The sequence below is a fragment of the Pelodiscus sinensis genome, chromosome 10 (genome assembly GCF_052426305.1).
Source record: "Pelodiscus sinensis isolate ZL-2025 chromosome 10, ASM5242630v1, whole genome shotgun sequence".
Taxonomy (NCBI): Eukaryota; Metazoa; Chordata; order Testudines; family Trionychidae; genus Pelodiscus; species Pelodiscus sinensis.
The window spans coordinates 17267538-17283566 of NC_143061.1; the positions used below are offsets into that span (position 1 = coordinate 17267538).

Below are 16029 nucleotides of genomic sequence, written 5' to 3' on the forward strand. Positions count from 1 at the left end.
TACCTAAAAATTCAAAGAAGGCTTAACTTATCCTTGCGCAATATGCTGCAATTTTCCCATAAATTTTCAGTTAACCTGTAAAGTTATAATTACATTTTAAAAGTTAAATTAATACTTGAATAACCGAGGAACTATTAGATTGAGCATACACATTTCTGGAGAAGACGTTCAGTTACCTGGGATGGACAAATGAATGTGACTGAGTAACAGGATCTGCTTCCTGCTTTATAACCGGATACCACTGCTGCAAATCTAGGCTTTGCTGAGGATCTGCCTGAAGAAGAAGATAATAAATAAAAAGAATTTGTGGTCCTTTTTACTCATCTTTCAACTTCTAAGAAATCAGCTGTACTAAAGATATTAGTTAAAATGTTATTCAATTATTAATGTCATTTATATGATAAACCCATTTTATTTCAAGCTGGGCAGCATAAGGTGCATGGGGGAGCAGAGAGAGGAGAAAAAGAAACAGAGCAATGAAGAGCAGCAACTTGGGACAAGAAAAGCTACAAGACCTCTAATTTATCCCATTCAACTATGGATGAAGATGAAACTGCATTAATATAAACACAACTTTCACTAATGCAAGTTTAAAATTGGCTCAGAGACAACACAAATGGATTATTTTTCACATCTTAGTAATTGATAATGCTTATGCTGAACTATGGCATGCAAAAAAGACAGAATGGACGTCTACACTGCAAATGAATATACCTTGAATATACAAATATTAACATCGTGATTAAAAAGAAAGCTGCTGTTTATTTGTTTTAGAAATGTATTAAAATATACTCAACTTTAACAATATAAGCTATTAGCTATATCTAGAAAGCAAGAGGGGGAAAGTAGTAATATGGGCTTTATGCCCAAGCCAGGTCTATGTACTGAAAATTTAAAAATCCATTCAAAGATTTCATTGGCTTTCCAAATTTCTGCCAAAAGCATACTATAAGTATATGTAGAAAAGAGAAGTAGAACCTAGGATTGCCAACGGTGGCAAGGACTTGGCCCACGCTGCAATGAAGTGTTCATCTCACTTTACACAGTTGTCACATACTTCATTGCAAAATGAAGTGTACAAAGAAAAAAGCAGCAGAAAATTACTCCAATCACACAGTAGGGGATTTTATTAGTCACAGATTTCTATTTATAGTAGAGGGACAGATTCAACACAACAACATGACTAAACAATGTTATCTTGAAATACTGACATACTTTAGATATCACTAAGAATTGGCATCTTAAAAGACTTCCTCATTTCATATTTTAATAGAAATTTTTGTTCATTCTGTTTTAAGAATATGTAGCCTAACAAACATTCCTTATCAATGTTTGGTAATACTCAATGCTCCACTGTGCAAAAAGCAGTAATACTACTAAAGGACAGTGAGAAACACATGTATTTTAACAACTCAGTGAGACAAATCTGGCGTTTAACCTTACCAAGGGTCCTTGAAAATTGGTATGAGACATTTAAAAATTTCCACACCTGAAGAAAAATAAACTGCTTGTAGAAAGGGTTGTAATTTGCTGCTCCTCTTCCCCCTGATTTGTTAACTTTACAACTACACTTCAAACGCCATACTCCCCTCCCCCCCTTTGTTAAGGCCATGGAAGAGGGCATGGGCTGAGATAGGATTACCCCAAATACATCTTTTGTTCATACTTAAATTGAAAATTTTAATTTATGTAGTAGGCACTTAGAGCATTCAATAGGTACCTAGAGTTTATTTTAAAGTAGTAGTAGTAGTAGTAATAGCATCAGTTAAACATTCCTAAAAAGGCTCAAAGGGGTAGCTATGTTAGTCTGTAACTTCAAAAAACAATGAGTAGTCCTGTGACACCTTAGGGAACATCTACACTGCAGAGCAAAAGTTGAATTAAAATATGCAACTTCAACTACATCAATTGCGTAGCTGAAGTAGAAATAGCTTAATTCAGCTTTTGGCACTGTCTACACAGCAGGAAGTCCAAGGAAGAACACTCTTTCTTTGATTTCCCTTATTCCTTATGAAAGGAGGTTTACAGCAGTCGGAGTAAGAAGTCCTCCATCTCAATATTATTTCTAACTAATGGCTTGCTGTGTATACATGTACTGTTATTTCGAAATAAAGCTGCAGTGTAGACGTACCCTTAGAGAGAGAGAGAGAGAGAGAGACACAGACAGACAGACAAGACAGACAGAATAAGAATCATGAGCTTTCGTGGAGATAGACAGATAGAGACTAGCTATATATAGATAGATATCTATATAGAGAGATATAGCTAGTCTCTAAGGCTGTGTCCAGACTCCATGCCTCCGTCGACGGAGGCATGTAGATTAGCCAGATCGGAAGAGGGAAATGAAGCCGCGATTAAAATAATCGCGGCTTCATTTAAATTTAAATGGCTGCCCCGATCTGCCGATCAGCTGTTTGTCGGCAGATCGGGAGAGTCTGGACGCGATGCCCCGACAAAGAAGCCTTTCTTCATCGACACAGGTAAACTGGTTTCACGAGGCTTACCTGTGTCGATGAAGAAAGGCTTCTTTGTCGGGGCATCGCGTCCAGACTCTCCCGATGTGCCGACAAACAGCAGATCGGCAGATCGGGGCAGCTATTTAAATTTAAATGAAGCCGAGATTATTTTAATCGCGGCTTCATTTCCCTCTTCCGAGCTGGATAATCTACATGCCTCCGTCGACGGAGGCATGGAGTCTGGACACAGCCTAAGTTACCACAGGACTACTCGTTATTCCTAAAAAGAAACACTAAAATATCTAGCTATTAAAAAAACTGAGTTTAGATAGATAGATATCTTACTGTAGGAATCCCACAAATAAGTTCTCATAACTACATCCTTAGCTATTGAGAGAATTCTGATTAGACAACTTGAACTCTAGCAGACCATGAGAGAGAGCATGCTTTGCAGCCAACAACCTTCCAATCAGAATCTCCAGTCCACCAAGTTCCATCTTACGAACTAAAATCTAGAATGCTCCTACAGATCTCCCAGAATGGCAAAAGCTTTTAGTACAATAAATACTGTCTTAAATTTGAAGAACTTGGGATACATAGAACATTCAATTTCTACACAAATCACCTGAGAAGCTGGATACCAATCTATTAGTCACGTCATTCTATAATTGAAATATTTTATATTCATTGTCCTACTTATATAGTGGCTCTTGTACAATATGATTTTTACTTTTACCATTTCTGGATTACATTGTGTCCATCTTTTATATCAGATGTTTTAATTTACAGATGACCTTTACACAATGTTACACATTACTACGTTACCAGATAAATATTTATAATGTACATGTATTGCATTTATTGCCTTCTCTTCAGTGTTTATTAGTTGAATTATTCCAAATATAATGAAATGTTACATGTTAAAGCCTCTAGCAGATATATTTAAATATATAACTGAAAGGTAAAAAGATATTCTCTCTCTCAAATTCCAGATCTAGCCATTCTATTAACAATATTTTCAGACCTTAAGGGAAAAGTGTCCATTTAAATATAGACTGCATATGCACACCTAAGCACATCCAAAGCACAGATTTCAAATAGTTTATGTATTGTATATTTAAATATTAATTAAGAGGCATTATCAAATCTGGTAAGCCTAAAATTTAGCATTTTACCAATGTTTATAAAGGCTATATAAAAATGATTTTTACATAAAACAAATGCTTGCAGGCTCATTTCTTTAAAAAAATTGCTTACTTTTATCAAGTTTTTGGCATATAGAATAAAGAAATGGATTCATATTTGTATTATGGTAGCATCTAGGACATCAGTCAAAGATCTGAAGACCACTTGGTAGATACTAGACAAAACTCAAATCCAGTCTTTACGTTTGAAGTCCTTCATCAGAAGCATATTGTAAATGGAGGATGCAGAAAGACAGGGACAAGAAGCAATGAGGCTTAAACTTCAGCAAGGGAGGTTTAGGCCGGACATTAGGGAAAACTTCCTGTCAGAGTGGTTAAACACTGCAATAAATTGCCTAGGGAGGTTGTGGAATCTCCATCTCTGGAGATATTTAAGAGCAGGTTAGACATCTATCAGGGATGGTGTACAACAGCGATGCTCAACCTTTTTTAATTCGCAACCCCCAAGGCCAGAAAAATTTTGGTTGCGGAAACCCTCCCCCCCCCCACACACACACACATTTTGTTGTGACCCCCTTTAATTTAAAGCACCAGTCCGCTCCCCTGCCACTCCCCCCCGCCACATATGTCGGAAAACAAAATGGTGGCTGGCCCAGCGCTGCGACCCCCCAGGAAGACAGCCGCGACCCCCACGGGTTGTGCACCACTGGTCTAGACAGTACTGGGTCCTGCCATGAGGGCAGGGGACTGGACTCAACCTCTCGAGCTCCCTTCCAGTTCTAGTGTTCTATGAGGGGTGAGGTGATGAGAGGAATAAGCTACTAAAATGACCGTAGCAGCATTCTGAATGGGATATAGGGAGATCAAAACAGGTATAGGTGAGAAGATGACTGCAGGAGTCAAGGCGAAAGATAAGGAGGTTACGGTGATCTGGCCAAGAGTTTAAGAAGCCTGGATAGACAGGGAAGGTTGAATCTTTGATCTGGTACATAAGTTGCAAGATTAGACTCTGCCTAAACACATGGGTCCGGAGACATGGCTGTAATGACAATTAGGCTACATGGGCCTTGGTGGAAAGAAAGGATATAACGGTTTGGGGGAGATGCCAACTCAGTTTTGCCAATAAGTTTAATTTACATATGAACAGAAGAGCAGCCATACAAAGTCAGACTAGCCCAGTGGCCTATCTCTGACATTCATCAGTGCCTGATGCTTCTGGCAGATGGAGATTTAGGGACACCCGGAGCACAGAGCTGCATTCTTGGCCATCTTGCTAATAGCCACTGATGGACCTATTCTCCATTAACTTATCTAATTCTTTTTTGAACCATTAAATACTTTTGGACAACATCACATAACAATGAGTTCTACAGACTGACTTTACAATATGTGAAGAAATATTTCCTTTGTTTTAAATTGTATTAATTTAATTGGGTGACCCCACATTCTTGGTTTATGTGAAAGGGTAAAAAAAGCACTTCCTTAGTTACTTTCTCCATACTATTCATAATTTTATAGACCTCTATGATATGTCTCCTTAGTAGTTACTTTTCTATGATGAAAGTCCCAGTCTTTTTACTCCCCCCTCATATGAAAACTATTCTACACCTCTAATCATTTTCATTACTCTTCTCTGAATTTTTTCTACTTCTACTCTTTTTTGAGATGGGGGACCAAACAGCATTCAGAATATAAGGAGTTGGTGTAGTGGCTTTATGGCAGTTTCTGTCTTAATATATATCCCTGTCCTAAAATTCTATTGGTTTTTTTGACTACCACTGCACACTTGGCAGACATTTTCAAGGACCTATCCATAATGAGTGGTAACAGCTAATTTAGAACTCAACATTTTGTATGTATAGCTAGGATTATTTTTTGCAATGTGCATTACTTTGCATTTATCAACACTGAATTTCTTCCACCATTTTGCCACCCAGTTTAATGAGATTTCTTTGTAATTCTTCAGTCTGCTTCTGACTTACTGATCTTGAATAATTTTGTATCACCTGCAAATTTTGCCACTTTCCTTTTCCACATCTTTTATGCTTGGTCCCAATATATATATTTTGAAGGACTCTGCTATTTACCCTTTCCATCAGTGTAGCAAGTATATATGTTATAGCATCATACCTGCTGTACAGCAGCTGCACTACTGTAGCATTTGTAGTGTATACATGCCTTTACAGAGATCATTAGAGACTTTATGAGTGCAGTTTCAATGGAATGAAGAATGTGGAAACTGTATTGAGTCTTAAGAGCCTCCTGATTTCTTAATATGGCAGGGGAGGCAAAAGAGGGGTGCTGATGTCAGGGTGTCCCCCTCTCACTCTGTATCCTCTCTCACCAGAGCACAGAGGAGGCACAACAGGATTTTGGATGGAAGGAGTTTGCTGGCTGGTTTTGGGAATGAGAAAAGCCAGGGCAGGGGTTAGTCTGCTTTAGCCCCACTGCACAACCACCCAGGAACCACCTGAGGTAAGCAGTGCCCAGCTGGAGCCCGCATCCTGAAACCCTACTCCAGTCATGAACCGCCCTCCTACATCCCAAGCTCCTGTTTTAGTCCCGAGCTCTCCTGCATCCAAACACTCTCCCAGAGATTAAACCTAGAACTCCCTCCGATACCCCAACTGCCTTCCCCAAGCTCAGCTCAGAGCCTCTCTCACACTCCAAATCACTTAATCCAAAACCAAAGCCTGACCCTGACCCTCTTCCCCAGCCTGGTGAAAGTGAGGGAGGATAGGGGAGGGAGGATGGATTAAGCAGGGCTGGAGCCTCTGAGAAGGCGCACAAAGGAGATGGGGCAACAGTATTTGCGTTTGAGGTAGATCTCGTACTGTACTGAAATTCAAAAAGTGATCTTGTGCTTTAAAAGGTTGGAGACCACTGCTGTATTGTTAAGAATCAAGAACTGAGCTGAATGAGAGTCAATACATCAGCTGTAGACAGACAGCTCAGTTAACTTGGAGTTGAAGGGCAAAAAGGGAAATAATTTTGGTGAAACAGTTGAGGTTAAGGTGTTTTGTTTTTTTTTATTTTTTTTTTTAAGATAAATGAGATCAAAGATTACTTGTACTGTGAGAGGAATGAATCTGGAGAGTGAAATGTTCAGAAGAAAGGTGAGGCAGCTCTGGGTCTGAAGGAGTTTGATTTCATTACTTTGAATTCTTTTTTCACTAATTTTTTTAACTTGAGTTTATGTTGTTTTCCTGTTCTGCAGGTGCACTGTTTCATTATCTTTTGTTTCCCTTTAGCAGCAAAAAATTGAAGTGGGCCAGTGCAAAGTTATAAAATTGTATTTATCAATCTATTCCATGTCCTCTATTGAGGGGCAAGTTTCTGCAAATGCAAACATGGAAAAAACAAGACAAACTAAATATTGCCTCTACTGCTCTTAGACTTTCTCTGGGCTGGAGGGTTTCATGAACTGGACCGAGCAGAGACCACCTGAACATCATCCTTGTTATTTTGGGGGTCTGCATTTAACCAGATTGACAGAGTCAGAGCTTTAGGCTTTAAAATGGTCATGGAGGGGTAGAAAGCACAGAGGGATTGCACAGAAATAATATTTGTACTTTTGGAGCTGCTATACAAGTGTGTAGCACAGAAATGATAGAGCAATATTGTAGTTAATCGTTCTAGGAGCAAGCACACCACCAATTATACTAAGAACACCAGTGTAAAGTTGGTTAATTATATATGCTTCAGGATTGCTAAAATGTCAAAAATCTCTATTGGGCCAAATAAAAACTATCACACCACTGTTGTAAAGTGGACAGCCCCTAGGTCCCTGCACTGATGCTTCCCAGGACTTGATTCTAAGGGTGACAACTACCGGTGATATTCATAGCTAGCTGCTGCTCCCACTGAAACTGATGGCAAAACTTGCATCCACTGTAATGGGTGTGTGATCAGGTCTGTAGCTTGCAAGTAGACTGGTAAATGCTTCAAAGAACACAAGGTAGCAACAGGAAAAGGGAAGCATTCACAAACCTCAAAGATTAAACTCTCCCTACAGAGAAATTAATACTTCCACACAAACATACTGACACTGGTTCAGGTACCAATCACTTACCCTCACTTCTCTAACTCTCTTGTAACCCGCTTCTTCAAGCACTAATAATTCCTTCCCTACAGCTGTTTAATATTTGGCTAATATGTGTCTTATTATTCAGATTATAAGCTCTTTATGGCACAAACTACCATTTTTATGAAGCATCATATACACTGTGTCTACACTGGCAAGTTATTCTGGAAAATCAGCCGCTTTTCTGGAAAAACTTGCCAGCTGTCTACACTGGCCGCTTGAATTTCCGGAAAAGCACTGACGATCTAATGTAAAATCATCCGTGCTTTTCTGGAAAAACTATGCTGCTCCTGTTCGGGCAAAAGTCTTTTTCCAGAAAACTGTTCCGGAAAAGGGCCAGCGTAGACAGCACAGTAGTGTTTTCCGCAAAAAAGCCCCAATTGTGAAAATGACGATCAGGGCCACGGACGCTTTTCCGGAAAAAGTGCTTTTGCGGAAAAGCATCCTTCCAATCTAGACGCGTTTTTCCAAAAATGCTTTTAACGGAAAACTTTTCCGTTAAAAGCATTTCCGGAAAATCATGCCAGTGTAGATGTAGCCATAGACTTAGAGCACTACTTTTTTGTAATAAAAATATGCCATCCCAACAGTATCGCAAGATGTCAACAAAGAATTCTTAGCTTGCTTAAAGAACCTCTTATGGCATATCTATATTATATATAATCAATGCAATAAAAAAACCCAAACATTACCAAAACTTTCCATTTTTAAATAATATCTTATCAATGCACCATTACCTTAATTGAAAGACTATGGCATGCTATTGGGTGCTTGGCAAGCTAATTGGATATTCGCCATGGATATAGTTAAACTTGCTTTAACTGACCAATACAGAATTAAAGCTGAAGCTCCATTCTTAGGCTCCTTCCTGCTTTGCTTACACATAGCAACATACACTACATATAATATCACACAAAAGTGGCAGATCAAATGAGAGGACAGTATTTCCATAATGATACTAAAGTCCCTGGTTTTTGCCACTTTAAAGAAAAAAGGAACCTAGTTTTTTAGTCTAAAATTTTTTTTTGCAAGTTTTGTACCACCATAAAAACCCCAAACAAGAAAGGAATTTTCATTATTGCTTTGTATTATGTGTTGAAGCTTTATAGTAGACTCAGCTTATGCTTAGCTTAATACCTGTTCACATTGATAAAACTGAATACTTTTAAAATAAATTTCATTTTTGATTCAGACATTTTTCAATAGTCAAACTTACTTTGGATTGTGTTCTTTTCTGATTTTTCATGCTAAACTTCTCCTTCATTTCCTCCAAAAGATGCTTCAGTTCTCTCTCTTCTGAAGTGCCTAAATATTTTTGGTTAACATGAAGATAACAATGCCATTTGGCTGATTCAAAGCCCCAGTGGCAGGTCCTCTTGTCAGGAGATCTATGTGAATGCATCACAAATGTCTGGGGTGAAAACATTCCATAGCACTCCAAACACTGAATACATGGAGCATCCGGCTGAATGTAAAATTGAGGTGCAAACAAACCCTGGCACTTGCCCAAGCACTCATGCTCTACCTCAAAGGCTCTGCCAGTCTCTTTCAGTTGGACCAATGTGTTTTTTGCAGGAAGCAGAGTGCCATTTTGAGGAAAAGTGCGAGGACGCAGTAAAGCATTGCATAGTCTTTGAGCATCAGTCAGTGTGATCAACCCACAGGATGGGGCATTAAATGGAAGGATTCCCAAAACCTTTAGGATATGAAGCTGGTCAGAAGTGCACCTCGAGCAGTATATATACAGTTCATCACACACTGTATTAATTTGCTGTAGTGAAAAATCTCGGAGCACTGAATTCAATACTTGAGGCAGACAGAGTCTCTTTTCCCCTCCAACTTTAAAACAAGAAATAGATTCTCCCTCCAATACAGTCTGAGTGAGCTCTGTAGAACTGTCTGAAGGAATGAGCAATGGGCTAGGAAGTATCTGTGGTGATGGAAGAGGCACAAAGACAGTGGGTGACATGCTTTCCTGGGAATAACGAGCTGAAAAAGCTGCTGGCCCACCCAGTGAACTCTGGCTGCTTAAATGGAACTGTGCCAATGTGTGTTTCAAACCAGGATTTAAATTCAAAGGCTCAGATATTGTAGTACTGTTTGGTTTGGCATTTTCTCCATCAGACTCCATGGGAGTTTCTTCATATTCATCCACATTTTCCTTTTTTATCGTTGGCAATTTATTTACTACAGCTTGTACTTTGCTATTTACATGCTTTTCTGTCATTATTTTTTTTACTGGTGGACTGCCATCTTCTTGGATCCCACACTCTTTTTGGTCAGAACCTGCACTTACAGGGAAATTTGTTTGTGGACTTTCCATCACTGAACCTCAGAATTTTAAATAAATAGGTTTGAAATGTGCATTTTTCTAGTATGTGTTTAATTTGTATTTCTTAAAGACACGCCAATTTCCAAGTACTTTAATTATCTCCTGTCCAGCAGATATTGTGCTATCTCCTTAAAGGTAAGGATTTAATCTCACCTCAAGAGCTAAAAATGTAACCTATTTTTCATGTAGCATAAAATTCAAGGGTGGAAGGGTTAAGCAAGAGTTTTCTTTTGCACTTAAATATATGTGTTCAGTTCTTATATTAAGAAAAAAAATCTGATTTTCATCAAATTTTTCTTTTAAGAAACATGCTGACTTTTCACTTCATATATGGTTGCATTTAAGTATTAAAATACAAAATCACTTGTTCTCAGACTGAGCAGCACTGGCGTTAATGCAATTCTTCCAAAAGATAATTTTAGTTGTGGGCATGCTTTATGCAGCACATCCCTTTCAACTCACAGGATCGAACACAGAGCTTAGTCACTTTATTTATTGTGCAGCCAAGTTTAAATCACACCTCCAGTGGTGGAGAAATGTATTATGGTAAATCTCTGTTAAGTCCACAAATTAAAGGCTGATCCAGGGTTGCTGGTAGAAACCAAACATCCCTGTAGAATAAGCATCAGTAAAAATTTCCCTAGCATCTGTCAGTTTTCCTATCTCAACTTATTGGCAATGAAAATAAGATCCAGGCCATATACGAGATTCATAGTTTGGACTAATAATACAAATCTCTGGCAATCCTTTTATATAACCTGTAAAAAAAGGGAAAAAATCAGTAATCATTCACATGTGAAGAGTAATACCTTTATCTAAAACAGTCTCTGAATCTTGAAATGTATTCAATATATCACAACTGGAATATGCTCCCTAAATAACTAACTCTTAACTAATTTGCAGAAAGCTTGGATTTAGATATCATAAACCCTATTATGACACATGCATAAACCTGGCACCAGCAGCAGCAACATAACTCATTGAGAGTGCTGCAAACATGTGGCAAAGGAGACACATGGGGGAAATCACCTAATCCTTCACCCCATTCAATGCTTTGCAAACTCCAGGGACAGAATCCAGGAAAAAAAGTGTGTGGGGGGTTGTACTTTCAGAGATTGCAGGGCAAGAAAAGGATAAGGGGACAAACTAGCCCCCATTTCCTTGAATATATAAGTGAAATTAAAGTATTTCTCCTAACTTCAATCTTCACACTTTTTACAGTTAGTGCAGTTCAAATAAATTCAACATACAGGTAATTAAAACTGAAAACAACCTAGACTCTTTCCCAAACCAGACACTAGGCAACACCCCTACTGCTATCTCTGAGCCAACCTCAGTCTATACGCATGTATTCTTCCAAAGCTCACACGCGTTATATTCTCCCTGAAACTAAGGTCCTCCCTCTCCCGTGCTTTCCTCACACAGCGGCCCTCCCTGGAATAACCCCGACATTCACCACCATCCTGTCTCTCTCACACTCCACCCAGACTATGCCCCCCCCCCCCCGTGACTCACCTCCACCTCAGTCACACTCAAGCATTACGCACGCTCTGATCGGACAGGACTCCGCCACATACAGGACTTACCCTTCCTCCTTCCACAGACACTCCAAATACTGAAGTGATCCCTCATTCAAACCTACCACTGACTCTTCCAACCCCCCCCACACACACCCACACCCCGCCAATTCTCGCGTAGCCCCCGGTTCCCACTGCTCCCTGGCACCGACCCGCAACACAACTTCTCCTCGGACCAATCCACACACACACATACACGCTCCCTACCCCCCCCCCCAGGGTCCCCCTCCCCCACACACCCTACCACCCAGCTCTTCACATCACCCCAGGGGGGGGACACAGCCCACGCGCCTCCCGACCGGAAACAATTCCCTTCCTTCAGAGACTCCCCACATTACCCCCCCCCCCGCTTGTGGGGTCACCCTCCCCCACAACGCCCCCCCCCTTCCACTAAGCTCCATCCCCCACAGACAGTCCCCCAGCTCGGGAATACTGCTCCCTCCCACACAGACGCCTCTGGACTAACCCCTCCCCCCGCACAGACACTCTGCCCCCGCAGACAATCAGCCCCCCCCCCCCAGTCTCCTCCCTGGATTTGTCCCCTTCCCCCCACAGACACTCCTACCCCTCTCATGAATAGCCTCCCCTCCCCCTCGCCGCCGCGCACGCTCTCCGTACCCCCCGCTGCACCGCCCCGCCGGCAGCAGGCCCCGGCTCCTCACCCTGCATCGTGGGGACCCCGACACCCCAACAGTGGAACAGAAGCCGCGCACGCACCGCCCACCCGTGACCTCACTGCGGAGACGGCGGCGCGCGGGCACCAACCCGGCGGGTGCGCGCCCCCGCCTCCAGCCCCGCCCACTGTCTGGGGTAGCGCCGCGGCGGCTGCCAGCGGCTTCCCCTCCCCCCAGGCACAGCGAAAGCTGGTGTCGCGTCGGGGGCGGAACCTCGCCTTCCTCCCCACACGGCGCCTCCCCCCCCCCCCCCCCGCCCGGACAGAGCCAGGCACGGAAGCGGGTCTACACATGACCTGCTCCTTCAGCCCCCCCCCTTCGGTCATTGACCCCAGGGGCCCCCACCCCTGTGCAGCTTCCCCCCCCCCCCCCCCACGATCCCATAGCGACCCCATCTTTGCCCCATGCTCCCTAACGCCAGGAGAGCCCCAGCCAGGTGCCTTCCACATAGACCATCCCCCACAGCGGCTCTCCACATTACACCAGCCGCGTCTTGCCTTACAACTCCCAACGAGCCCCCTTTTCCACAGCAAGCCCTGCCCCACTGACCCCCTCTTCCCACAGAGAAGCTCTGAGACCCACCTCAAAGCTATCCCGCTTCTCAGCCAGCCCTGCATCCACACGCAGGGGCCAGTGTGTCCCTTCCTCCTTGTGTTGGCCTCCAGAGTCAGTCTGTACAAAGGCCCCCATTGTGTCACACAAAGCTGATTCCTGCTTCACCATAGTGACTCTCCCCCTCCAGGGGTGAAAGTAACTTACATTTTTAGAGGTACTCTTTTATTGCCCCCCGGGGGGGGGAGATCAGGGCAGGGGTGCAATATGACAGTATCCTTTAGAGAGGTGAGGGGGTGTGAGGCCCACCCCATTCCTATCCACACTGCTCCTTGCTGTTCCTTTAAGGGAGGGGAAAGCACACAGCATGTGTCACTCACTCCTTTGCCTCCTTCTCCTCCCCAGCCAGGAGGGAGAGGAATGCAGCTGGATACTTGCTTCCTGGGAATCGTCTATACGGTAGCATTCCAAAATAACAAAGAGCACGTCTGCACTACAAACCTTTATTTCACAATAATGTCAAGCTGAGAACTTCTTACTCCAACTCCTGTAACCCTCATTTTAGGAGGAGTAAGGGAAGTTGAAGAAAGAGTGTTATTCCTTCAACTTCCTGCTATGGAGACAGCGCCTAAAGTTGAGTTAAGCTATTTTGACTTAAACTACACAGTTGACGTAGCTGAAGTTACATAGCTTAAGTCGACATTAGCCATGCTGTATAGACATACCCTGAGAGTGAGGGAAGTAGAACAAAGCCCCTGCCCTGTCCCTAAAGGGTGCAGAAAGGGAGGGTTTTCTGGTTTCCTGCTGCTTACTATAGCAATCTAAAGGAGAGCCAGGGGAACCCAGCTGGACATACACCCTCCAGTCCAGCAGCCCAGACAGCTTTTTCTGGAGCAGAGCACTGAGGTACACCGCCTTACTTTCACCTCTGCTCCCCACCCAGCAAACTTCCCTTGAACCCCTAAACAAAGCCCATCTCCCTCTCCACTGCTCATGGCGAGCTCTCTGATACCCTTCCAGGGCCCTCCACCAAAAAGACTGCCCTCCTTCCCAAACATGTACAATGCAAAACCCCCTTTCCTCCATTTTGAGACAAAGATGGAGACCTGGGTGAAGGGTTGGAATCTGGGGGTGTTATAGCTGGGGTAAAGGAGAGAAGAGACAACACACTTCCCACCCTGCCAGCCCCCTGCCACCAGCCCCAGCTGGGGCTGCATTCCTCACTCCAACAGCCCCACTGCCAGCTGTCCCAACCCCGCTGCTAGCTCACCACTGCACCAGCCTGGGCTGTGCTCCCAGCGACCCGCCTGGCAAGGGCTCCTGACCACCAAACCTGCTGCCGCTGGTCAGGGCTTTGCTCCTGACCCTGGCTGCCTTTGCTCCCAGATGCGCTGTTTGGTCCAACAATATCCATGTCCTACCAGACCACGGATGATACCAGACCAGAAAGCACAGGATTTCAGAGGTTCAACCTGTACAAACAACCAAAAGAGGAAGAGGAGGTGGATGAGGATTTTTATAAACTAACAAAATGATACAAAGCACAGGACTTGGTGGTGATGGTGGACTTTAACTACGTAGACATCTATTGGGAAAATAACACAGGAGAGCATAGATTATCCAACCAAATTCTTGGACTGTATTGGAGACAATTATTATTACACAAAGTGGAGAAAGCCACAAAGGGAGACGTTCTAGATTTGATTTTCACAAATAATGAAGTATTTATAGAGAATTTTAAAGTGGAAGGCAACTTGGGTGAAAGCAATCATGAAATGATAGCATTCATGATTATAAGGAATGATAAAAGGGAAAACATCACCATAAAGAAAATGGATTTCAAGAAAGCAGACTTATAGCAAAATCAGGGATTGGTAGGTAAGATCCATTGGGAAGCAAGTTTAACAGGGGAAAAAAGTTGAAGTCAGTTGGTAGTTTTTCAAAGAGATATTGTTAGGGGCACACGAACAAATTATAGGAAAGATAGGAAGTACAGAAAGAGACTGTCTTGGCTTAACCAGAAGATATTCAGTTAACTGAAACTCAATAAAAGAATCCCACAAACGGTGAAAACTAGGTCATAGAATCAAAGAATCATAGGGTTGGAAGAGACCTCAGGAGGTCATCAAGTCCAAACCCAAATAGACTCTACACCATCAGAAATAAAACCTGTTTCCATCTTTTGTGACTTTCAGTTAGATGTGACTCACTATCCTCTGCTTAGTGTTCAAGTTATGGTAGACCCTAAGCCAGGTCATATTAAGTTCAGGTCTTTAATCTTTTAATCATACAATATGGATAACAACATTTCATTCTCCCAGCTCCAAGTCTTAAGTGAATTTCAACCCAAAAGAGCCAGAATTGATCACCTTGACACAGGTGGACTGTGTCTACACTGGCAAGTTTTTCCGGAAAATCAGCCGCTTTTCTGGAAAAACTTGCCAGCTGTCTACACTGGCTGCTTGATTTTCTGGAAAAGCAATGACGATCTACTGTAAGAAATCAGCCGCTTTTCCAGAAAAGCTTTGCTGCTCCCGTTCGGGCAAAAGTCCTTTTTCCGGAAAACTGTTCCGGAAAAGGGCCAGTGTAGACAGCTAGCTACCGCTTTTCCGAAAAAACAGAAGAAACGGAAAAAAGCGGTTTGGACGCCTGGAGACCCCGTAGGAGCCCTGGACTTCCTGGTAACCCAAGCTCTTAAAGCAGTCGCAGGCTGCTGAGCGCACGTGGCAGAAGCGGGCCTCAGGCCTGCCACTGAGCTCTGCCACAGCGCCCCTGTCCTGCCTAGCCAAGCCTCACAAGCCAGCCATGGCAGCTCCTGGTGGTGAGCCCCCTGCACTCCCAGCTCAGGAGGCCCCCAGAGGCCGCAAAAGGCGGGCTCCCTCTGGACCCCCAGGGAGCTGGAGATCCTCCTGGACCTCTGGCAGGAGGAGGATGGTCTCCATGACATCCGGTCCTGGCGCCGGAATGTCAACATCTTTGTCCGGATGGCCGAGGCTCTGACCCAACAGGGATACCCTGCCCGGAACAGCGAGCGAATCCAGGCAAAAGTTAAGGAGCTCCAGCTGGGGTACGTGCGGGCCAGCAAGGGCAGGGGGGCAGGACCAGACACCTGCCCCCATTACGACTGGCTGCATGCCATCCTCGGGCAGCCAGCCCTGCAAGGCCCAGACGTGCCCATGGACACCTGCCAGCGCCCCCCCCCCCCCCCC

At 43.4% G+C, this 16029-nt stretch overlaps 1 protein-coding gene across 2 annotated transcripts in view; it reads right to left on the bottom strand.

Annotated features, from left to right (window-relative positions):
• SKIL (SKI like proto-oncogene) overlaps positions 1-12398 on the bottom strand; it is a 40024-nt gene extending 27626 nt beyond the window's left edge. The window contains exons 1-3 of one of the 2 annotated variants that reach the window (XM_075937932.2): positions 12257-12398; positions 8902-10775; positions 177-274 (exon numbers count right to left, since the gene is read on the bottom strand). In XM_075937932.2, the coding sequence (XP_075794047.2) occupies positions 177-274; positions 8902-10008 (1205 nt within the window). In that variant the 5' untranslated portion in view covers positions 10009-10775; positions 12257-12398. The remainder of the gene's footprint in view (positions 1-176; positions 275-8901; positions 10776-12256) is intronic. The other variant, XM_075937934.2, reaches the window with a different exon arrangement.
• Positions 12399-16029: the final 3631 nt, after the last annotated feature.